General features: G+C 35.5%; 1 protein-coding gene across 1 annotated transcript in view; it reads left to right on the forward strand.

Annotated features, from left to right (window-relative positions):
* IL1RAPL2 (interleukin 1 receptor accessory protein like 2) overlaps positions 1–26247 on the forward strand; it is a 1440342-nt gene that overhangs the window by 1351075 nt on the left and 63020 nt on the right. The window contains exon 6 of the mRNA XM_036270972.1: positions 7271–7400. Within this exon, the coding sequence (XP_036126865.1) occupies positions 7271–7400 (130 nt within the window). The remainder of the gene's footprint in view (positions 1–7270; positions 7401–26247) is intronic.

Here is a 26247-nt window from a genome sequence, read left to right on the forward strand (position 1 = left end):
CCATTCCCCTCAAATTATTTCAAAAAATTCAACAAGAAGGAAGATTTCCAAACTCATTTTATGAGGCCAGCATAATTCTAATTCCAAAACCAGAATAAGACACTACAAAAAAGAAAACTACAGGCCAATATCCCTGATGAACATAGATGCCAAAAGTCCTGAAGAAAATACTAAAAAATCAAATCCAGCAATACATCAAAAAATTTTTCAACAGGACCAAGTGGGATTCATCCCAGGGATGCAAGGCTGGTACAATATTTGCAAATCAATAAATGTGATACACCACATAAACAAATGAATAATAAAAATCATATGATCGTGTCAATAGATGCTGAAAAGGCATTCAACAAAATTCAGCACCCATTTCTGATAAAAATGATCAGCAATGTGGGAATAGAGGGGTCATATCTCAACATAATAAAGGCCATATATGAAAGACCTACAGCCAACATCATACTCAATAAGAAAAAAATTGAAGCATTTTCCTGAAGAACAGGAACAAGACAAGCATGCCCACTTTTGACACTTGTTTAACATAGTACTGAAAGTCTTATCCACAGCACTAAGACAGGACAAAAAAAATAAAAGGGATCCAAATTGGAAAGGAGGAAGTGAAACTGTCATTATTTGCAGATGACATGATACTATGCATAGAAAACCCCAAAGACTCCATCAAAAATTTACTAGACTTAATAAATAAATTGGCAAAGTAGCAGCATACAAAATTAACATCAAGAAATCGACGGTATTCTTATACACCAATAATGAACTCACAGAAAAAAGAAATAAAATAAATAAATAAGTAAACTATCCCACTTACCATTGCAGCAAAAAAATTGATATACCTAGGAAGAAACTTAACCAAAGAAAAAAAAAGTCTTATTCGCAAAAAACTACAGGTTATTGGAAAAGAAATAGAGGAAGATATAAAAAAAGTCAAAGCACATACGTTGTTCATAGATTGAAAGAATTAACGTCATTAAAATGCCCATACTATCCATGGCAATCTATAGATTCAATGCAATCCCCATCAAATTACCAACAACATATTTCACAGAACTAGAACAAATAGTTCAAAAGTTCATATGGAACCAAAAGCAATCTGAACAGACACAGCAATCTTGAAAGAGAAAAACAAGGTTGGAGGGATCACATTACCAGATCTCAGGTTATACTACAAAGTTACTCTAATCAAAACAGCCTGGTACTGGCACAAGAACAGGCAGATAGATCAATGGAACAGAATAGAGAACCCGGAAATAGACCCAAGGCACTATGCTCAATTAATATTTGACAAAGGTGGCAAGAGCATACAGTGGATTAAAGACAACATCTTTAATAAATGGTGTTGGGAAAAATGGACAGCTACATGCAAAAAATTTAAACTAGAGTTTCAACTTCACACACAACAATAAACTCAAAATGGATAAAAGACTTAAATGTGACTCATGAATCCATAAAATCCTAGAAGGAAATATAGGTAACAAAATTTCAGACATCATACGCAGTAGAATTTTCATGGATACATTACCTAAAGCAACAGAAACAAAGGAGAAAAATGAACACATCGAACTACATCCAAGGGAAATCTTCCACACAGCGAAAGAAACAACCACCAAAATGGAAAGGCAACCCACTCTATGGGAGAGCATAATTGCCAATGATTCATCTGATAATAGATTAATTTCCAATATATATAGAGTGCTCATACAGCTCAACAGAAGGAAGACAAAGTACCCAATTAAGAAATGGGCAGAGGAAGTAAATAGGCACCTCTCCAAACAGGACATACAAATGGCTAAGAGACATATGAAGAAATGCTCAACATCACTAATCATCAGAGAGATGCAAATTAAAACAACAATGAGGTATCACCTCACACCTGTCAGAATGGCCACCATCAACAAATCATCAAACAACATGTGTTGGCCAGGGTATGGAGAAAAGGGGACTCTAGTACACTGCTGGTGGGAATGTAGACTGGTGCAGCCACTATGGAAAACAATATGGTGTTACCTCAAAAAATTAAAAATTGAACTGCCATTTGACCCAGTGTTCCCACTGCTAGGAATATACCCTAAGAAGCCTGAAACGCCAATCAGAAAGAATATTTGTACCCCCATGTTTGTAGCAGCACTATTTAGAATAGCTAAGATCTGGAAACAGCCCAAGTGTCCATCAGTAGATGAATGAATAAAAAAGTGGTGGTACATATACACAATGGAGTCCTATGCAGTTGTAAGAAAGAAAGATCTCTTATCCTTTGAGATGACATGAAGGGAACTGGAGAGTACTATCCTAAGCGAAACAAACCAAGCAGAGAAAGACAAATATCACATGATCTCATTTATTTGTGGAATATAATGAACATAACAGTCTGAGGAACTAGGTAGTCCCAGAGACGTGGAAGTGGGGTACAGACTGACATTCCCCAGAAGAGTGGGTGGGGGGAGGGATAAAGCATAGAACTTATATGCATGTATGCATGAACAATGTAAATGGACAACAAAGTTGGGGACAGGGTGGGTAGGGAGGGGGAGTGGGGTATCAGTAGGGGAAAAAGGAGATACATCTGTAACAAAAATAAATTAATTAATTTTAAAAAAGAAAAAATTAAATAAATAAATACAACATTATGACATTTGCATAAAAATTGACACCTAATTAATGTAACAGAATAAAGATCCAAGAAATAAACCATATGTATACGGTCAATTAACTTATGATAAAAGAACAATGAATAATGCAATGGAGAAAGGACAGTTTCTTAAATAAATAATGTTTCTTAAATAAATAATGCTACATGCAAAAAAGTAAATCTGTACCACTCTCTTAACACATATGCAAAAATTAACATATAATGGATTAAAGATTTGAATGTAAAACTTGAAACTGTAAAACTCATAGAAGAAAACCTAGGCAGTAAGCTCCTTGACATCAGTTTTGGCAATGCTTTTTTAAAAATATGACTTCAAAATCAAAGGCAACAAAAGCAAAAAAATAAACAAGTAGGACTACATCTAATTAATAAAGCTCTTGCATAACAAAGAAAATTATTGAAAAAGAAAAAGGCAATCTACTGAATGGGATAAAATATTTGCAAATCATATAAATGTTAAGGGGTTAATATCCAAAATATAAAGAAGGTATACAACTCAATAACAAAAGAACAAATATCTGATTAAAAATCTGAAAAGACATTTTTCCAAAGAAGACATTTTAGATGACCAACATGCCCATGAAAACATGTTTAACGTTATTAATCTGTGGGGAAATGCAAATGAAAAGCACAAGGAGATATCACCTCACACCAGTTAGAATAGTTATTACAAAAAGACAAGAAATAACAAGTGTTATTGAGAACATAGTGAAGAGGTAACCCTTGTGCACTGTTGGGATGTAAATTGGTGTAGCCACTAAGGAGAACAATATGGAGGTTCCTCAAAAAATTAAAAATAGAACTACCATATGATCCAACAATTGTATTTCTGGGTATGTATCCAATGAAAACTAAAACAGTAACTCAAAAAAGATATATGCACTCCCATGTTTATTGCAGCATTATTTATAATAGCCAAGATATAGAAACAACCTAAGTGTTCATCAATAGATGAATAGATAAAGATGGATGGTACTTGACAGCATTAGGCTAAGTGAAATAACTCTGTCTAAATCATATAATTTCACTTATATGTGGAATGTTAACAAAAACCTCATTAAATACAAAATCACAATTTTTGTTGTCAGAAGTGTGGGTAGCGATTGGGCAAAAAGGGTGAAGGAGGTCAATAGGTATAAAAGAAATATGTCATTGGAATGTAATGTACAGAATGGTGACTATAGTTCATAATACTGTATTGCATATTTGAACGTTGTTTAGAGAAAATCTTAAAAGTCCTCATCACAGGAAAAAATTGCAACTAAGTATGGTGATGAATGTCAACTAAACTTATTGTGGTATTCATTTTACAATATATGCAAATATCAAATCATGACGTTATATATCCAAAACTAATATAAAGTTATATGTTCATTTTACCTCAGTAAAAACAAATAAAGGTAATATGAATATTTTTGTATAAGTTTTATTATGGAGATAGACTTTGATATAGAATTTCTGGATCACATGGCATATGCATGTTTAATTTTTTAAGAAACTGTTGATTAATTTTAACTTCCTATAATTTCATATAAAAATAATCATAAAACATGTACTCTTTTCTATATTCTTCCACTTAGCATAATTTTTCAAATCTCAAAAATTTATATGGATGTAGCTGAGATTATCTCTTCACATGTTGATGATGACTATTTGGACTGCTTCCAGTTTCTGACTATTAAAAATAAAACTGCTATGAACATTCATGTGCAAGTCTTTTTACGGACATATGTTTTGTTGACTGTCTAGACTCTAGACCTTACAATGTGATAGAGAAAATATTAGTAATACAGTTTGAACCTAAAAAGGAGTCACATCTGAAGCCATTACTCTGAAAAGCATACTAAATTGAGAAACTCACAATATTCTTTTTTATTTTGATAGTCTTCAAAGTACTATACTGTCTCCTTTAGATACAAACCTGAGTTGGTCATCTCTACTAGAGGAATGGATATTAAGTAACATAGGGATGACTTTTTAAGTGTCTGTAGGCAAAACAATACAGTAGCAAACAGATGCAAATGATAGATAGAGTTTTCACATGCACATAACCCATATTTTAGAGATGCCTGGATAGATTCTGTTTCATGTTATTTGTCTAATCAATGCAGAGTTCCTTCACTTGACTTTTGGAAGAGGAGATGCCCACTTTCTGGCAAACATCAAGTCTCACTATTTGGCACAAGAGCTGACCATTTTGAAACACTCCTCAGAGTATTACGTATGATAGTTGAATGTTTTTTTCTGTTTTGGCTGTCAACAAAAGGCTTCAGGATATTTATTCAGCATTTGTAGAACGTAGACCACTGAAATATTTGTCTTTTGTGTTTATTTAACAAGAACCTGTCTGATGGGAGAGTAAAAACATTCCCAGGAGAAATTGCAGCAATACTCATTACCCATTGTGTAGTGCCAAGGATAGGGAAGACACTGAAAAGTATTTTATTTGATATAATCTTTCAACATAGCTGAAAAAAATAACAGTCAGAATTTATATGTATAAATGTATATGCTGGTAGTTTTAGCAACTGGGATTTTTTTAAATAATGTTTATCGCATTCTCTGGAGTTTCTGCTATGTGGTTTGACATTCCTTAACACCTTCAATTTCATGGAAATGATGAGCTACAGTAATGCATAGAAAAGACCCTGATATTACATATATGAAAGATCAGATTATAAAATGTTAGGTAATATGGTCAGGTCCAGATTATCAGTTTTATCAATATAGATCTAAAACCAGGATCCAAGTCTCCTCTTAGTCCAATGCATTTTCCAATGTACATGGTTGCCTTTCATTTTTACACGTTTATATCACAGAACGCAAGTTCAAAACGACAGTGAATGATATTCTTTCAGATTTGTGTTTGACTTATACAACAAACTGTTGATACCAAAGGTTTTGACAATAATTAAAACATCCAAAAACATGTCATTTTTTCTGAGATATAAATTTGCACTATAGAACCAATATTTGGCAACAAATAATTTATTGTGGTTAAGTCCAGCCTCTCACCAGTGACCATGTGTCTATGAGGTTTTCTTAATTTCCACTCTGTCTTATGTGGACCCTAACTCCCATTAACATTGTTTCTTTGTGAAAATGGTCCTCAAACAAAATCCTCTGCTGGTTATGGTGATGGAACAGAAAGGATCCCAGAGAAAGTAATGATTTTTAGAACATGGAAATTGTGGATCAGTTTAAGAATAGAATGGAAAAAATATCCACAACTCAGAGCATATATGGGAACAAGACTACTACGTACTCTACAAGGAAAAAATTATTTTTGAAATTGCTTTATCTAGTGCTTCATTCAGGGCAAAAAAATTACATGTTACAGAGAAAATGACATGCTATATTATGATTTTTGATTCAGGGGATCCCTTTATCTTAACTGTCATTATTGTGCTTTCTATGCCATTCTTATCTGACTAATCTACTTTGCAAGAACACAATAAAATCAATGCCTCCCCCAAAATAATTGCTTATATGTTTGATAATAAATTTACAATTTAAAAAAATTTGGCTATAATCACAAAGATAAATAATAAAAAAGTGTTTAGGTGTTGTCTTTAATTATTTAGATATGATTAGACTGAGATTTCTCTGCATATACTATTTTGGGTGAATATTTTTTATTGATTTTCATAGAGAGTGGAAGGGAGGGAGGGAAACAGAGAGAAACATCAATGTCAGGGAGACACATTGACTGGTTGCCTCCCACACACAATCCCGACCAGGGCCGGAGATCAAACATGCAAACCAGGTATATGTCCTTAACAGAAATTAAACCCGTAATGCTTTGGTCCATGGGCTATAGCTCTAACCATTGACCAAAAATGGCCAGGGCAGCTTGCATATACTTAAAAATTTTTTTTTTCTTTATTGATTTTAGAGAGAGAGAAAGGGAGAGAGAGAGAGAGATAGAAACATCAATGAGTGAGAACATCAATTGGCCACCTGCTGCATGCTCCCCACTGGGGATTTGGCCCACAACCTGGCCATGTACCTTGACCAGGAATCAAACTGGAAACTTTAGTGCATATGTCAACACTCAACCACTGAGTCACACCGGCCAGGCTGCATATACTTTTTATAGATGTTTCTGTAATTAAAAAAAATTCTCCCTTTGGTTTGTATTATCCATTTTTTGGAATAAATTATAATAAACAATTTTCTCTATGCAATACTAATATTAGTAGATAGTGTATTATACATTTTCTTACCAGTCAAAATTAACTTATACTTTGGATTAATGTAGTTTTTAATGCAATTTCAAATAAACAGTGATTAATTCTCTCAACAAAGAAAAAATAAAAGGGGATTCCTTCCATTTGATTTTTTTATATTAGTTCCAAAGATGGAGGTAGTAAAAATAAGTTGTTCAAACTGAGCTTTTAGACTTTCTCACTTTTGATAAATCTTTAATTTTGAAATTTTCCAGAAGCTCTTGTAACATTTAAAAATTTCCTCATGTGTGGTAAGATGACTGGAAGAAGAGTTGAAAATGTGTCACCTCTGAGTTTTCCTTTGGATGTTAAAAGATTTTGTTTTGTCTCCCAGCAATAACCAGGAACCAGTTGTTAATTTCTTTTTATTTATATTTCTCAGGTAAGCCTCTGAACATCCCTTGCAAAGCATTCTTTGGATTTAGTGGAGAGTCTGGACCAATGATCTACTGGATGAAAGGGGAGAAGTTTATTGAAGAACTGGCAGGTCATATTAGAGAAGGTGAAATAAGGTACAGAACTTGAATTGCTATTTTTTCTTTGCTGTCTCTGCAGTAGAGCAGTGGAATATCCTAGAAGAGCTTCTTTCAGGGATTTTAATTGCAGTTCCAACTCAATTAATTTTCTAAAAGCTGATCTGATGGAGAGAGTGAGGCTGGCTGCCTTAAGAAATGAAATGTGTAAACTCCAATATAAGTAGGTTTCCTCAGGTTCTAAGAATATGGCATGGGATGTAATGACCCCTTTAAAACTGCATAAGCAGCCCTGGCCATTTTGGCTCAGTGGTGGGAGCAGCAGCCTGTGGTCCAGAGAGACCCGGGTTCGGTTCCCACTAAGGGCACATACCTCGGTTGCTGTTTGTCCCTGGCCCTGATTGGGTCGTGCAGGTGGCAACCACTCGATGTGTCCCTTTCACGTCCATCTCTCTCTCTCTCTCTCGCTCTCTCTCTCTCTCTCTCTCTCTCTCTCTCCCCCTCCTACTCTATCTGAACAAAAAATGGAAAAATATCCTTAGGTGAGGATTAAAAAAATAATACAATAACTGCCTAAGCAAATCCCTCTTAGTTTCCAAAGCTTATATTACTGTTATAACATCCAGTCACAGCAAAGACCAAGATCTTGTAGGTGACTCTTAATACCACTGAGTAAATATTCATTTACTCCCTAGGCACAGACACCTTTTATATGTCATAGGTGTAAAGCTACAGTAGCAGTAGTAAGCCAGTACTTAAAAATAACTGTTGCCTCATGTTGAATAGTGTTTATTTTTTCAAGTACCAACTGTTCACACTTAAAGTGACTGATCTTTCAGGTTAGTGCCTTTCTGGATTTCTTTTCACACTCCTGTTACACAGATATGTTCCTTGTATAAAGTAATCTATTTTATTGGTTTTCTAATCCTATATAGTACTACTTAATTTATACAAATAAGAGATAAGTATGTTTTCCTGCCTCGCTCAGTCTGTGGTGTGGCCCTTTGATTTCAAAGATGGTGAAATACTTAACATTTCTCATTCCAATAAGAATAGAGACCCAGAAAAATGGTATCGGGCAGGACAGGAAAAAGAGTGAGTGTGTGAGAGAGTGAGCTAGTGAGTGAGAGAGTGTGAGTGGATGTGAAGGTGGGTGACCAAACTCCTGCAGTGCAGAGACTCGAGGCAAAAGGTTCCTGTGCTGTGGACCTGAGCAGCCAGCTACCTCCATAAGCATGTTCGTAAGTGCTCTTCAGGGCGGTTTTCCCTGCAGCACAGGGGAGGTCCCACCATTTTGGAAGATCCCTGGTATTCCCTGGGAGGAGGCAGTGGGAGTGGCTAGGGCCCCGCAACCTGAGCCCACCAGAGAACCTGGCACCATCAGACCAGTGAACACTGTTTGTCAACACAGACCAGTGCACAGTAGTGGAGCTCCCAAGGTGTCAGTCACAGAAGCCGAGGACAGACCTGAGTCCAGCACCATCCACAATAGTAGCAGCCCAATCAATGTCAAGATATACCCCAAGCAACAGAGGCTGGGGAGCAGACATCCATCCCCAGGCAACAGAAGCACAGACCAGCATCTGAGACCCATCCCCAAAAACTACAGCAAGAGCTGAGCAGGAGTTGAGCTCCACAGGGCAGCAGCACTCCCCAGCCGACATCTGTGGGACCTGGGGCTGCACAGAGGCCTGTGCTGTCCAGCAGCTCACAAGAGCAGTGAGAAGCCAGAGCCCTAGAGGGACTGGTGCAATCCAGCTACACAGAACCTGCAGGGTGATGGGGAACCATAGAGGCCTCTGTGACCCAGTAGCCCAAAAGAGCTGTGGGAAGCTGGAGCCTGAGAGGGACTGCTGCAATCCAGCTGCCTGCCCATGGGACCTGCAGGGTGCTGGGCACCAAACAGGCCTGTGCAACCCAGCAGGGACTGAGCAATTCAGTTACCCACAGGACCTGTGGGGTGAAGAAGCACCAGAGAGGCCTGTGAAATCAAGCAGCCCATAACATAGGCATAGAGCCAGGTCCCCAAAGGGACTGTTCCATCCAGTTACCTGAGGGAGCTTCGGAGTGTGGAGCACCAGAAAGGCCTGTGTGACCCAGCTGCACACAAAATAAGCATAGAGGATGTGAAAATGGAGGCAGAGTGAATGGAAGTTACACAGAGGATCTCCCTGGACCATACTGAATTACAACTGAAATAAACACAAATCCTTGGAAAAAAGCAATGAAAAAGCAACAGGACAGGGACATATAACCAGGGACACTGGTAGGATCTGCAGAGGCACTAGAGAGTGGCGAGCTGGGAGCCCAGGGACAGCAGCAGTCTTAGCTCTGAACATGCTTGGGGAATAAAGACCAAGCCCTCTCTACAGCCCAGAGAGCCAGGAAAGAGCACTAAAATAGCCACAGCCACTCACCTGGGGGCTACAACAGAGGGAGGGCAGAGTGAACTGGAACTCTGTGAGGACACCCGGGATTTGGAGGGCACTCAGACTTTTTGCTGAGTTGCAGCCACAAAGGACTGTGGCCAATGTGCTTCTTCACTGAGATGTGGGAAAAAGCAGCAGCCCCCACCTCTCAAAGATTCAGCCTTTCCCAGGTAAGGCAAAAAAATAAATTGTGGCTCATTAACAACCAGCATCTGTCTGGAAATTCTCTTATGCAGAACACCAGGGCTACATTCCAAGGCACTGGGTTACTTAGACTACTACCCTCCAGGAAAAAGCTGAAGAATAACTAAACCTTTCTGGGGCGAGCAAATCTCACCAGGAAAGTAAGACTTGACAGTGGTGTTTAACAGGGGCCCACGCAGGTTCATCTAAACCCAGTAGAGGAAGCCACAAACAGCAGAACACCAACACACACAGAGAAAATTTGGCAGGCTACAAAACCCAATGAGATAACCAAAATGGTGAAACAAAGAAACAAATCCCAAATGAAAGAACAAGAGAACTCTATCAAAGATGAAATAAGTGAAATGCAGTTAAGCAAATTTTCAGAGGTAGAGTTCAGAGCCATAATCTTGAGGAAGCTCAACAGCATAAGTAAGGACATCAGCACCATGAGTATAGATATAGAAACATTGAAAACCAACCAAGTGGAAATGAAGAATGACATAGCAGAAATAAAGAATACATTGGAATGTCTAAACAGCAGAGTAGAGGAAGCTGAGGACCGGATCAGTAAATTAAAGACAGGAAAGAAAAAATCAACCAATCAGAAAACCAAAATAAAAAAAAAAAAACATAATTAAAAAATAGGAAGACAGCTTAAGAGAACTGTGGGACAAATGGAAAGGTACTGAAATTCAAATCATAGGAGTCCCTGAAGAGGAAGAAAAAGGGCAAGGGATAGAAAATATATTTGAAGAAATACTGACAGAACACTTTCCTAACTTGGTAAAGAAAGAAGACATTCAAGTTCAAGAAGCACAGAGATCCCCAAGTAAGAAGAACCAAAACAGGCCCACACCAAGACACATAGTAATTGAAATGCCAAAAATTAAAGACAAATAGAGAATCCTAAAGGCAGCAGGAGATAAACCACAGGTTAGCTAAAAAGGAAACCCCATAAGGCTATCAGCTGACTTCTCAGATGAAACACTACAGGCCAGAAGGGAGTGGCATGAAATAATCAAGATTATGAAAAACAGGATCTGAATCCAAGACTACTCTACCCAGCAAGGCTATCATTCAAAATAGAAGGTAATATAAAAAGCTTCCAAGACAAAGAAAAGCCTAAGGAAATATATTAACACCAAACCAGCACTGCAAGATATGTTAAAAAAGAAAAAGAAAAAGAAATTCTGCTCTAATTAGTAGAAGAAATAGGAAGAAAATAGAACCTCACTAAACAAAAATGGCAATAAATAAGTACATATAAATTATCACCTTAAATGTGAATGCTTTGAATACTCTGATAAAAAGACACAGAGTAGCTGACTGGATAAGAAAGCATGACTCACATATATGTTGTTTACAAGAGACCCACCTCACAACAAAAGACTCACATAGGTTGAAAGTGAAGGGATGGAAAAAAATCTTTCAAACAAACAGAAAGAAAAAAAGAAGCTGGGGTAACAATACTCATATCTGACAAAGTAGATTTCAAAATAAATACCATAACTAGAGACAAACAAGGCCACTACATAATATTGAAAATATCTATCCAACAGGAAGATATAACCTTGGTAAACATATATGCACCCAATATAGAAGCATCAACATATACTAAAAATTTTCTGGAGGACTTCAAAAGAGAAATCAACAGCAATACAATCATAGTAGAGTAATTCAACTCCCTGCTGACATCACTGGATAGATCATCTAGACAAAAAATTTACGAGGAAACACAGACTCTAAATGAAGTGCTAGATGAAATGGATTTAATAGATGTACACTGAGAATTTCACACCAAAACTGAAGAATTCACATTCTTCTCAAGTGCACATAGGACATTCCCAAAGATAGACCACATGTTAGGGCACAAACTAAGTCTCTACAAGTTCAAGAAGATTGAAATCCTATTAAGCATCTTCTCAGATCACAATGGCATGAAACTAGAAATCAATTGCAATAAGAACATGCAAAGACATTTGAACACATGGACCCTATATAGCATGTTATTAAACAATGAATGGGTCACCGAGGAGATCAAGGAAGAAATTAAAAACTTCCTGGAAACCAATGAAAATGAAATCACAAGAACACAAAATCTATGGGATGGAGCAAAAGCAGTTCTGAGAGGGAAGTTCATAGCACAACAAGCCTACATCAAGAAACAAGAAAAACTTCTAATTGACTGTCTAACCTCACAACTTAAAGAATTAGAAAGTAAACAAAAAGAAAACCCTAGAGCAAGTAGAAGAAAGAAAATAGAAAAGATCAGAGCAGAAATAACTGACACGGGAACCAAAAAAAAAAAAAAAACAATTCAAATGATCAATGAAAGAAAGAGCTGGTGCTTGAAAAGATAAACAAGATTGATGACCCCTTAGATAGACTCCCCAGGAAACAAAGAGAGAGAACCCAAATACACAAAACCAGAAATGAAAGAGGAGAAATAATAACTGACACTACAGAAATACAAAGGATTGCTAACAAATATTATGCACAATTATATGGCAACAAATTGGACAATCTAAGTAAAACGTACAAATTTCTGGAAATACATAGTCCGCCAAAAGTTAACTGGGAAGAGATAGAAAACTGGAACAGACCAATAACAACAAAATAATTTGAAGGTGTAATCCAGACTCTCCCAGCAAACAAAAGCGCAGGCCCGGATGGCTTCAAGGGGGAATTTTAACAAACATCCAAAGAAGAACTAATACACATTCTCCTCAAACTATTTCAAAAAATTCAAGAAGAAGGAAGACATCCAAACTTCTTTTATGAGGCCAATATAATTCTAATTCCAAAACCGGAAAAAGACACTACAAAGAAAGAAAACTACAGACCAATATCCCTGATGAACATAGATGGCAAAATACTGAACAAAATACTAGCAAATTGAATCCAGCACTACATCAAAAAAATTAGTCACCATGACCAAATGGGATTCATCCCAGGGATGCAAGACTGGTACAATATTCGCAAATCAATAAATGTGATACACCACATAAACAAAATGAAAGATAAAAATCATATGATCATATCAATAGACACTGAAAAAGCATTCAACAAAATACAGCACCCATTTCTGATAAAAACGTTCAGCAATGTGGGAATAGAGGGATCATATCTAGACATAATAAAGGCCATATATGAAAGACATACAGCCAACATAATACTCAATGGGAAAAAAGTAAAACATTTTCTTTAAGATCAAGAACAAGACAAAAATACCCACTTTTGCCACTCTTATTTATCATAGTACTGGAAGTCTTAACCACAGCAATCAGACAGGAAGAAAAATAAAAGGGATCCAAATTGGAAAGGAGGAAGTGAAACTGTCATTATTCGTAGATGAGATGATACTATATATAGAAAACACCAAAGATTCCATCAAAAATTTATTAGACTTAATAAATGAACTTGGCAAAGTAGCAGGCTACAAAATTAACATCAAGAAATTGATGGCATTCTTATACACCAATGATGAACTCACAGAAAGAGACAGAAAGAGAAACTAAAATAAACAATCTCATTTACCATCTCAGAAAAAAAAAAAAAAAAAAAAAAAGATACCTAGGAATAAACTTAACTAAAGAAATAAAGGACCTATTCACAGAAAACTACAGGTAATTGAAAAAAGAAATAGAGGAAGATATAAAAAAGTGGAAGCACATAACTTGTTCATAGATTGGAAGAATTAACATCATTAAAATGTCCATACTACCCAAAGCAATCTATAGATTCAATGCAATCCCCATCAAAATACCAACGACATACTTCACAGAACTAGAACAAACACTTCAAAAGTTCATATGGAACCAAGAAAGACCTCGAATAGCCACGGCAATCTTGAAAAAGAACAAAGTTGGAGGAATCACATTACCAGATTTCAGGTTATACTACCAACCCAATATAATCAAAACAGCCTGGTACTGGCAGAAGAACAGACATATAGACCAGTGGAACAGAACAGAGAACCCAGAAATATAACCAAAGCAATATGCTCAATTAATATTTGACAAAGGGTCAAAAGCATATAGTGGAGTAAAGACAGCCTCTTTAATAATTGGTGTTGGAAAAATTCGACAGCTATATGCAAAAAAATGAAACTAGACCATCAACTTACACCATACACAAGAATAAACTCAAAATGCAGAAAATACTTAAATGTGACTCAGGAATCCATAAAAATCCTAGAAGAAATTTTATAAAACAAAATTGCAGACATCATACGCAGCAGAATTTTCACTAATATATTACCTAAGGCAACAGAAACAAAGGAGAATGAACACATGAGACTACATCAAACACTAAACTTCTGCACACCAAAAGAAACTATCACCAAAATTGAAAGGCAATGTACTCTATGGAAGAGAATAATTGCCAATGATATATCAGATAAGGGTTTAATTTCCAATATATATAGAGTGCTCATACAACTACAAAGGAAGGACAAAGAACCCAATTAAAAAATGGACAGAGGAACTAAATAGACACCTCTCCAAACAGGACATACAAATGGCTAAGAGACATATTAAGAAATGCTCAAAATCAATAATCATCAGAAAGTTGCAAATTAATACAACAATGAAGTATCATCTCACACCTATCAGAATGGCTGCCATTCACAAATCATCAAACAAGTATTGACTAGGGTGTGGAGAAAAGGGGACTCTAGTACACTGCTGGTGGGAATGCAGACTGGTGCAGCCACTGTGGAAAACAATATGGTGTTACCTCAAAAAATTAAAAATTGAACTTCCATTTGGTGTAGTGATCCCACTTCTAGGAATATACCTTAATAGGCCTGAAACACCAACCAGAAAGAATATATCTACTCCCATGTTCGTAGCAGCACTATTTACAATAGCTAAGATCTGGAAACAGCCCAAGTGTCCATCAGTAGATGAATGGATAAAAAAGTGGTGGTACATATACACAATAAAGTACTATGCAGCTGTAAGAAAGAAAGATCTCTTATTCTTTGAGATAACATTAAGGGGCCTGGAAAGTATTATCCTAAGCAAAACAAGCCAAGCAGAGAAAGACAAATATCACATGATCTCACTTATTTGTGGAATATAATGAACATAACAGTCTGAGGAATGGGGTAGTTCCAGAGATGTGGAAGTGGGGTACAGACTGACAATCCCCAGAAAAGGGGATGGTGGGGGAGAGATAAACCACATAACTTATATGCATGTATGCATGAACAATGGACATGGACAACAAAGGTGAGAACAGGGTGGGGAGGGAGGGGGAGATGGAAATCAGTGTGTGAAAAAGGGAAAACATTTGTCACAAAAATAAATTAATTTATTTTTTAAAAAGTGGATATACACAACTATATTTGCGGAGGTGGAAAGTAGCAGACTTTGCTTTGAAAATTTCACAAAACTCAACTAGTTAACTATTGACACCTTCAGAGAAGTACAAAGAGGCAGGAATTCTTGGCCATGATAAACACACAGTCAGCCATTTTGTAATGTTAATTGTGCGTTTTTGATCTGTGTGGGAGCTTGTGTGGGTGGGGGAATTCCTTCAGGTTATGGCCACTTATGCTAACCCTGGAGTTAATTACTAGATTCTAATTTCTAGTCTTTAAAGTCAATATGCTTGAAATAAAGCATACAAGATTTTTACACAGTATGGCAGATTTTAACATATCCAGTCATTTTATTGGAGAAATAAATGCTAATCATACCATAAGTTCAACGAAGAAAAGATATGCATTCTTTTCTAGTGCACACATTTTCTCAAGACAGAATGCTGAAGATGTTAAGTAGGGAATTCATCGCAAAAGCATCACTGGAAACAAAATTTGCTTTTGGATACGTGGCTTTCCCTCAGGGTATTGCATTTGCTTTATATATTTTCATCGAATCATAGCTCTTGTTTTATGTACACATGTCAGAAGTGCACTGCCTAGTAGATCTAAGAAATAGGAATGTAAATAAATCTCTCAATTAGTTGACTTGTGGAAAACCTACCACAGAGGTACTGGTTATGGCAGGAGGACTGGCCATTTTCACTAAGTGCTCTGTTTTCTAGAGAGCAGCTTGATCCTAGAATGATGTGTCACAACTTTTTAACTCTTGGTATTATCGAAGAAGAATAGAGAACTTTGAAAACAAATCTACCTTGGAAAAAAACTTCAATATTTACCAAATACTTGATGAAATAATGTCACCTAGACTATAGTAAGTGCAACTTCTGTATTCAGGAGTTCCCCTGCAGCTTGACTGATATATTCCATCCTGACCAGATTTTGCAAATTCAGTTTGATCTCTGCATTACTTTAACCACCATGGATCATTGCATTTTCTGACTTGCAACCTATTACCAAAGCACTCAGACTCTACTCTGGGCATACAAATTCCAGTTTACCTACTTTTAGGCAGACACTGGCAGAGCTCTCTTAAGTCTCTAAGCCCTAAGGAAATCTGAACCCAAATGTAGTACTCACTCACAACAGCCAGAATATCCCATACAACTGTATCACAGCCTTTCCACAGACCCTTGAAGATGTTATTTGTAGGGATGGTAAGGAAATTTGATGTATACAATAGTATAAATTGTGATTATGCAAGATTGGTTATTTTTTTCAATTTTAAAAAGTATGTCTATTTAATTTTATTGAATTTAATTAAATTCAATAGTTATTTTGTCTATCATTTGAAAGTAATCACAACAAACTGTTCACTACAAGCTCTACCATGCTTATTTGGAGAACTCAAATAATTATTTGGAGGAGACTCAGTAGAAACCATCATTAGGAGATAACTTCCTAATTTCTGACCCTCTGTTAAAACTTAGTGGCAGCGGCATGCAAGTGGTATAAAATAGTTCGTGAAAATAAGACTTTGGTTGTAAGCAGTGTGGGAAGGACAATCCAGTCTTACACCTTTATAGAACTTCCTCTTAAATAACCTTACTAGAGTCATGGCAAGTTAAAACACACACACACACACACACACACACACACACACACACACACACACATTGCTGATGAGTATTCCACAGTACTAATGAAAAATTTCAGAGAGATTGAGCCAATTCTATTAAACAACAAATGATAGCCTTTAAGCTTGCCTGCAGGGCTGTGAATTGCATCTGATTGTGGAAGGGGACTGTATGAATTTAATTGCAGTTGCTTTGCCCCAACGAAGAGTAACTTTTGGATTATAAATCTCATTTTACAAATCTCCCTATCATCACATAATGTGTTTGTTTTTTTTTCCTCAAGCAATACCATAAAACAGTTCACTAAATCTTTTATAATTTTTGACCTGAAAAACATTCAATTTACCTTAAGGTTTTTCAGGTGAGCTTCTTAAAATGTATATAATTTCATTTACTTTCAATTTCTGAAAGATTACAAATTGAATACTGGCTTTGATTTTAATTTTGGTTTCTTCATTACTGCTCCATCACTTTCTGGCCCTGTTTCCATCTCTCTACCTTAAAATCTTCTCCTCGAATTAGTGAAATGTTCTTAACAAAGAGGGAATGTGATACAGGTATGAAAATATTGTATTTTTAAAATAAGGTGAGTCAATCTTCAGACTCCAAATAACCTTTCAATACCTCACCAATATTTTATAAAAATATGGAGCTGTGAATATGTAGTGTGTTCCCGAAGTATAAAGGAAACTATTGAAATCCCAGGTAGGCTGAAGCAAAATGATGGGCTCTGATTTGGCAACTTCCCACCACACTTTTTCAGTGCCTTGAAGCACCCACTTGTTCTGTGCTTCCCAAAATTAAGCTGAACACATGTACTGACACATACACACATGTGCACACACACAACACACATACACAGAGCATGTCTTCTTTTTCTCACAACTCATCCTGTAGGAAGAAGAAACACTGGTCAATCACTTTGCCTTTGATTCAGATAAGTTTCAAATCTTATTATACCTACATGTAAATGTACATTTTGTAAGTCACAAGAAGCCCTCAATGGAAAAGTAAACTTCATACCAGCATAGTTTTACCTAGAAATGTTGTTAATTACCATTTATTGGAAGGATGATTTTTGGAAGAGTGGTGACTCTACTATTCACAGTTTCACTTCCACACTGGGTCTTAGCCTTGAGCTGTGCATAAAATATTTATGACCTACCTAAGATATATATTTTATCTCTCTTAGTTTACAGGCTCTAGATACCCAGTCTAAAAGATAGTGTCTTGTATTGTAAGCTGCTCTAGATTGAAAACAATACTTATTAAATAAAAAATAATAATTCCACTGCATGGTTTTATTCTACACAATAGATAACAAAAGCATTTTGGCATTCTAAATTACATTGAGATTTTTCATAATAATCATGTGAGATAAATAGCATCATATTATTTTACAGATTAAAAAAAAAAATGTCCTACAGTTTACAGACAGAGGAAGAGCTGCCCTTGGAGTTTGATTGAATTAATCAAAACACAACTAGCAAGAATCCTCAATTGCTGAGAATATTTTGTTGTGTTCCATATTTAGAAAGTAAATAATCAAAATCTGCCCAGGACTGAAAGAGTGAAAATCAGTTTGGACTGAGAATAAGTAACCATGCCAGTAATCAGGGCAGGAGAACAGAGAGATAAAGCCAGCTGCAAAACTAGCAGAAAACACTGTTTCTCCCAAGGTTATGCATGAATTGCAAAAAAACATAAGGACCCCACCTCCTTTGAAGAACTGCTGCTTTGTTACCAGTGATTACCCAGATCTGCTTTGCTATTTTTATACATTACTGAGAATACCCAATTGATGAGCCACCCTCGCCTCACGACAGTACCATGTATCTAGTCAATCTCCTCTTCTTCCAATGCTGCCTTAAAAAAGTCCAACCAATCTGGAATTAGTTAGGGTTTACTAGACTCTCCTCAAAATCTTTCAGTGGAACCTCAAACATTGCAAAAGATGCTTTCTTCCTCCTGTCAATCAAGGAATGATTCACAGTTCCACTAGAGTGTTCCACCTTCAATGTATTCAGTTAAGAAATCTGATTTTGTCAGACTACATACAGTCTTGACCCTGGTTTCTGACTATTAAGCTTTAATAAGCTTTAAAAAGGCCAATAACACTAAAAGAAAGATTGTTAAAGAGGTTTTATTTTTTTCCTCACACATGTTTCCTATCCTTGATATTCTCAATTATCATTCCTGGACAATGATAATTCTTTCTCAGGGTAATGACCCAGAGACTGTGCAAAATACCTGGACATCAAAAGAGAACTCAATTTGGTTTATGGAAACAATTATACTGAATGAAATTGGAATTAGATGCTTTCTTTATTTAATTTTATTTTGGGGGAAATCAAACTTCTTTCCTCTATATTGTGCTGTATTAAAATGTTTTCCAGCTTTATTGAGCTATGATTGACAAATACGATTGTATATATTTATGGTATTCAATGTGATGTTTTAGTATATGTATGCATTATGAAATGATTACCACAATCAAGCTAATTAACATATCTACCACCACATGTAGTGTCATTTGTGTGTGTGTGTGTGTGTGTGTGTGTGTGTATGGTGAGAACATTTGAGATTTACTCTCCTAGAAAATTTCAAGTATAAAGTACAATATTATTAACTATAGTTACCATGCTGTACATTAGGTCTTCAAAACTTATTCATCTATTAACTGAAAGTGTGTGCCCTTTGAACCATATCTCCCTATTTTTTCCACCCTCTAGCTCCTGGAAACTATCATTCTACTCTCCATTACTATTAGTTCATTTTTTTAAGATCCCACACATAAGTGACGTCATATAGTACTTTTCATTATCTTTCTGAATTCTATCCCTTAGCATAGTATTATCTAGGTTCCTCTATGTTATCTCAAATGGCAATATTTCCTTCTTTTTTAAGGCTGAATAATATTGTATTGTATACATAAGCCATGTTTCCTTTGTCCATTTATCTGTTGATAAACACATCGGTTGTTCTTATGAGTAATGCTGAAATGAATGTGAGAGCACAAATATCTATTTGAGACCCTGATTTCATTCTCTCAGGATGAATAGCCAGAAGTGGACTGGCTTGATAATATGGTAGTACTATTTTTAATTTTTGAATGAAACTTGCTACTGTTTTCCATAGTGGCTGCACCAATTTACATTCACACCTACTGTGTAAAAGGTTCTCTTTTCTCCATACTGGCTAACAATTGTTATCTTTTTTTTCTGATAATAACCATTCTAATAAATGTGAGATGGTATCTCATTGTGGTTTTTATTTGCATGTCCCTGAGGATAATGCAGTTGAGCACCTTTTCATATACCTGTTGGATATTTTTAAGTCTTCTTCAGATAAATGTTTACTCACATACTTTACCTGTTTTTAAATCAAGTTTTCTGTTTTATTTAGTTTTGATTTTCTTTTGAGTTGTAAGAGTTCCTCATGAATTTTGGATATAAACCTCTTATAAGATATATGGTTTGCAAAAATTCTCTATCATTCCAAAGGTTATATTTTCATTCTTATTTTTATGGAGGTATAGCATTGACTACAATATTATATTAGTTTCAGGTATACAACATGGTTCAACATTTGTATATATTGCTAAATGATCATCACAATAAGTCTAGTTAACATCTATCAGTAAACATACCAACAAAAATCGTTCTTGTGTGAGAACTTTTAAATATGTAATACAATATTAACTATAATCACCATACTGTATATCTATACACTAAATCTCCATGATATATTAACTTCATTTACCCGTTTTGCCCATCCCCACCTCTAGAAACCACCAATCTATTTTCTGTATCTATGACCTTGTATTTTGCTTATTTGTTTGCTTGATTGGATTTTACATATAACTGAAATTATATATTTATCTTTACATAAATTTTACATTGATGCAAAATTACTTGTCTTTTTATCATTTTTATTGCTTTTGTTGCCTGTGGTTTTTGTACCATGTGCAAAAAAAAAGTCACTGACCAGACAAATGTCAAGAAGTTTCTCCCTATGCTTTTTTTAAAAGTAATTTTATGTATGAACAGGTTTCAGACCTTATATTTATGTATTTAATACTTTTGGGGATTATTTTTGTATATGGTGTTATATAATAACCTACTTTCTTTTTTGGGCATGTGGATATACATTTTCCCAGAATCATTAATTGAAGAGATTATTATTTTGCCATTGTGTATTCTTGGCACACTTTTTGTATTTTTTTTCCTCTTCATTTATTTTTAGAGAGAGGAAGGGAGAGGGAGAGAGAGACAGAAACATCGATGAGAAAGTACGTACTTCCTGCATGCCCCCCACTGGGGATTGGGTCCACAACTTGGGCATGTGCCCTGACCGTGAATCGAACTGGCAACCTCTTGTTGCATATGTCAATGCTCAACCACTGAGACACAGCAACTGGGCTTGGCACACTTTTTTAAAGATCAGTTGACCATTGATGCAAGGATTTATTTCTAGACTCTATTCTTTATTATTGGTCTATATATCTATTTCTGTATTAGAACTGCACTGCTTTGATCATAGTAGCTTTGTAATATTATTTGAAATTAGGATGTGTGATACCCCCAGCTTTGTTTTTCTTGCTCAGGATTGCTTTGGATATTTGGGATTCTTTGTGGTTTTATATTAATTTTAAGATTGTTTTGCTATTTCTGTAAAGAATGTCATTGGGATTTTAATAGGGATGACATTGAATCTGCAGATCACTTTGGGTAGTATATACATTTTAACAACATTAATTCTTCCAATCTAAGAATGCAGGATGTCTTTCTATTTATGTTTCTTTTTATAATTTTCTTTGTTAATTTTCACTGTACACATTTTCACCACTTTGGTTAAGTTTATTCCTAAATTTTAAAATTATTTTTGTTGTTATTGTGAATAGAATTATCTTTTTTATAATGACTTGAATTACGTTTTAATGTTGGTGTGCAACAATGTACAAAAATTAAAGTAAGACATGATCAATACAAATTACATTCCTATAATATAAATAATATAACACAAGAAAAATAAATAGAACTACATCAAAATGTTAACAATAAATATTGTCTTTTTTTTTTTTTTATCCTCACCCAAGGACATTTTTCCTTTTTTTTCTTTTTTTCTTCAGATAGAGTGGGAGGGAGAGAGAGGAAGAGAGAGAGAGAGAGAGAAACATCGACGTGAAAGGGACACATAGAGTGGCTGCCACCCACATGACCCAACCAGGGCCAGGGACAAACTGCAACCGAGGTACATGCCCTTAGCGGGAACCGAACCTGGGACTCTCTGGACAGCAGGCCAACACTCTAACCGCTGAGCCAAACTGACCAGGGCAACAATAAATATTGTCTTTAAGTGGAAGAAATATAGATTTTTCTTCTCTCTCTTTTTTTTTTTTTGCATTTTAAAGTTTTCCAAAATGATGATCTATTTAAATGGGAAAAAATAACTTCTGTTCCAAAAAGGAAACAAACAAGGATATGATCTTTGCCTTTCCATAGCCCACACTTCAAGCCATAATCCCTAAAATTTTACAACTTTATAGTTATTTTTACCTTTAATATATAATTTAATTCTCACAAGAAAACAGATTTCTATAAGCGAGAAAAAGTTGGCACAGGAATTAAAGAAATGCCCCGAGATCACCAGACATTAATTGGCAGAGAGATTTTGTTTGTTTTATATTTATTTATTTAATTTATTTTTATTGTTGGAAGTATTACAGATGTCCCTCCTTTTTTACCTCACGAACCCCCTACTTCCTGCTCCAGTCCCTCCCTCTGCCTTCCCCACACTATTGTCTGTGTTCATTGGTTGTGCATATATGCATATAAGTTATTGGGTTTATCTTTTCTTGCCTCCCTCCCCCTTCCCTTGGAGTTTTGCAGTCTGTTCCCTGCTTCCATGACTCTGGAACTATTTTTTTTCTCACTTTACTTTTTTTATTAGTTTCCATAAATAAATGAGATCATGTGATAATTGTCTTTCTCGGACTGGCTTATATCACTTAGTGTAATACCCTCTGGGTCCTTTCAAGCCATCTCAAAGGCAAAGAGATATTTCTTTTTTTTACAGCTGCATAGTATTTAATTGTGTAAATGTACCACAGTTTTTTTTTAAAATCCATTCATCTATTGGTAGACACTTGGGCTGTTTCCAGATCTTAGCTATTGTAAATAACACTAGTATGAACATAGGGGTGCATATATTCTCTTTGAATGGTGCTTCAGGATTCTTAGGATATGTTCCTAGAAGTGGGATGACAGGGTTAAATGTAAGTTCCATTTTTACTTTTTTCAGGAAACATCATAGTGTTTTCCATAGTGGCTGCGCCAGTCTGCATTCCCATCAGCAGTCTACTAGAGTACCCTTTTTTCACATCCTCACTAGCACTTGCTATTTGTTAATTTGCTGATGCGAGGTGATATTTCAGAGTCATTTAAATCTGTATTTCCCTTATTATTAGTGACTTTAAGAATTTTTTTATATCTCTCTTGGACATTTGTATGTCCTCTTTGGAGAAGTGTCTATTCAGGTTCTCTGCCCATTTTTTAACAGGATTGTCTGTCTTCTTTCGTTGAGTTGTATGAGTACTTTATATATTTTGGAAATTAACCCTTTATCTGATGTATCATTGGCAAATATATTTTCCCATACAGTAGATTCCCTTTTCATTTTGATGCCAGTTTCTTTTGCTTTGCAGATCTTTTAAGTTTGATGTAGTCTCATTTATTTATTATTTCCTCTATTTCCCTTAGCCTAGGCAATGTATCAGTGAAAATTCTGCTATGTGAGATGTTTGAGATTTGCTGCCTACATTTTCTTCTGGGATTTTTATGGTTTCACAATTTACATTTAAGTTTTTTATATATTTTGAGTTTATTCTTGTGTGTGGTGTAAGTTGGTGGTCTAGTTTAATTTTTTTGCATGTGGCTGTCCAATTTTTACAACACAATTTATTAAAGAGACTGTTTTGCTCAGCTGGTGTGGCTCAGTGATTGAGCATCGACCCATGCACCAACAGGTCACTGGTTTGATTCCCAGTCAAGGCAAATGCCCAGGTTGTGAGCCCGATCCCCAGTGGGGGATGTGCAGGAGGCAACTGGTTAGTGTTCTCTCTCATTGATGTTTCTATCTCTCTCTCTCTATCTCCCTTCCTCTCTCTCCGAAATCAATAAAGAAAATTTATTTTAAAATTTTTTTAAAGAGACTGTTTTTATTCCATTTTATACTATGCCTCCTTTGTCAAATATTCGTTGTGCATAATGACTTGGGTTGATTTCTGGGTTCACTGTTCTGTTCCATTGATCTATATGCATGTTTTTGTGCCAGTACCAGACTGTTTTGATTCAAATGGCTTTGTAGTATTACCAGATATAAGATGTAGTGATTCCTCCAACTTTGTTCTTTTTTTTCTTTTTTCTTTTTCAAGATTTCTGCAGCTAATCCAAATCTTTTTTGGTTCCATATAGATTTTTAGAGTATTTGTTCTGGATGTGTAAAATATGGCACTGGTATTTTAATAGGAATTTCATTGAATCTACAGATTGCTTTGGGTAGTATGGACATTTTAATGATGTTGATTCTTTCAATCCATGAACATTGTATATGCTTTCACTTTTTAATAGCTGCCTGTATTTCTTTTTCAATGTCCTGTAGTTTTCTAAGAACAGGTCTTTTACTTCCTTGGTTAAGTTTATTCCTAGGTATCTTAATTTTTAAGTGTTGCAATGGCAAATGGTATTATACTTTCAATTTCCCCTTCTGAGTGCTCATTACGTGTGTATAAAAATAACATCAATTTCTGGATGTTAATTTTGTATCCTGCTACTTTGCTGAATTGACTTATTAAATCTAGTATTTTTGGTGAAGTCTTTAGGGTTTTCTGTGTACAATATTATGTCATCTGAGAATAATGACAGTTTCACTTCCTCCTTTCAGATTTAGATGCCCTTTATTTTTTCTTCTTGTCTGATTGCTGTGGCTAAGTCTTCCAGTACTATGTTGAATAAGAGTGGTGAAAGCAGACATCCCTGTTTTGTTCCTTTTTCTAAGGGAAAATCTTTTATTTTTTGCCCATTGAGTATGATGTTGAATGTTTCTCATATATGGCCTTTACTGTGTTAAGGTATGATCCCTCTGTTCCCACTTTGTGGAGAGTTTTTGTAAAAAATGCAAGTTGGATTTTGTCCAATGCTTTTTAAGCATCTAATGATATGATTATTTAATTTTTTTCTTTCATTTTGTTTGTGTAGTTTATCACATTAATTGATTTGCAAATATTATACCAACATTGCGTCCCAGAGATAAATGCCCCTTGGTGATGGGAAATAATTTTTTAATATATTGCTGGATCCAATCTGCTAATATTTTGTTGAGCATATTGGCATCTATGTTCATCAGAGATATTGGCTTGCAATTTTTGTTGTTGTTGTAGTGCCTTTGTCTGGTTTTAGAATTAAGATTATGCTGGCCTCATAAAAAGGAACTTGAATGTCTCCCTTTTGAAATTTTTGGAATAATTTGAGAAGAATAGACATTAGTTCTTCTTTGTATGTTTGGTAAACCTCTCCTGTGTAACCATTTGAACTAGGGATTTTGTTTGCTGGAAGTTCATTGATTACTGCTTAAATCTCTTTAGTAGTTATTGGTCTGTTCAGATTTTCTGACTCTTCTTGTTTGAGTTTTGGAAGATTTATGACATTAGGATTTGTCCATTTCACCTAAGTTGTCCAATTTGTTGGCATATAATTATTCATAGTATTTCTTTTACAATCATTGTATTTCTGTGGTGTCAGTTGTTACTTAAGCGTTTTCATTTCTGGTTTTACTTTTTGGGTCTTCTCTTTTTGTTTATAGATAAGTCTGACTAAATATTCATCAATATTGTTTATCTTTTTAAAATACAAGCTCTAGGCGAGTTGGTGTGGCTCAGTGGTTGAGCATCGATCCATGTACCAGGAGGTCACTGGTTCAATTCCTGGTCAGGGCACATGCCCAGGTTGTGGGCCAAATTTCCAGTGGGGGGCATACAGGAGGTGGACAATCAATGCTCTCTTTTATCAATGTTTCTCTCTAAAATCCATAAAGAAATTTTTTTTTAAGAAAATACAAGTTCTAGGTTTAATTGATTTTGTTTATTTCTTTAACCTCTGTGTCATTTATTTCCACTCTGATCTTTATTATTTCCTTCCTTCTATTTACTCTGGGCTTTTCTTGTTGGTCTCCTAATTCTTTACGTTGTAGGAATAGATAGATTATTAGAATTTTTTCTTGTTTCTTGAGGTAAGCCTGCATTGCCATTA

Source organism: Molossus molossus, unplaced genomic scaffold (assembly GCF_014108415.1).
Source record: "Molossus molossus isolate mMolMol1 unplaced genomic scaffold, mMolMol1.p scaffold_m16_p_2, whole genome shotgun sequence".
Taxonomy (NCBI): domain Eukaryota; kingdom Metazoa; phylum Chordata; class Mammalia; order Chiroptera; family Molossidae; genus Molossus; species Molossus molossus.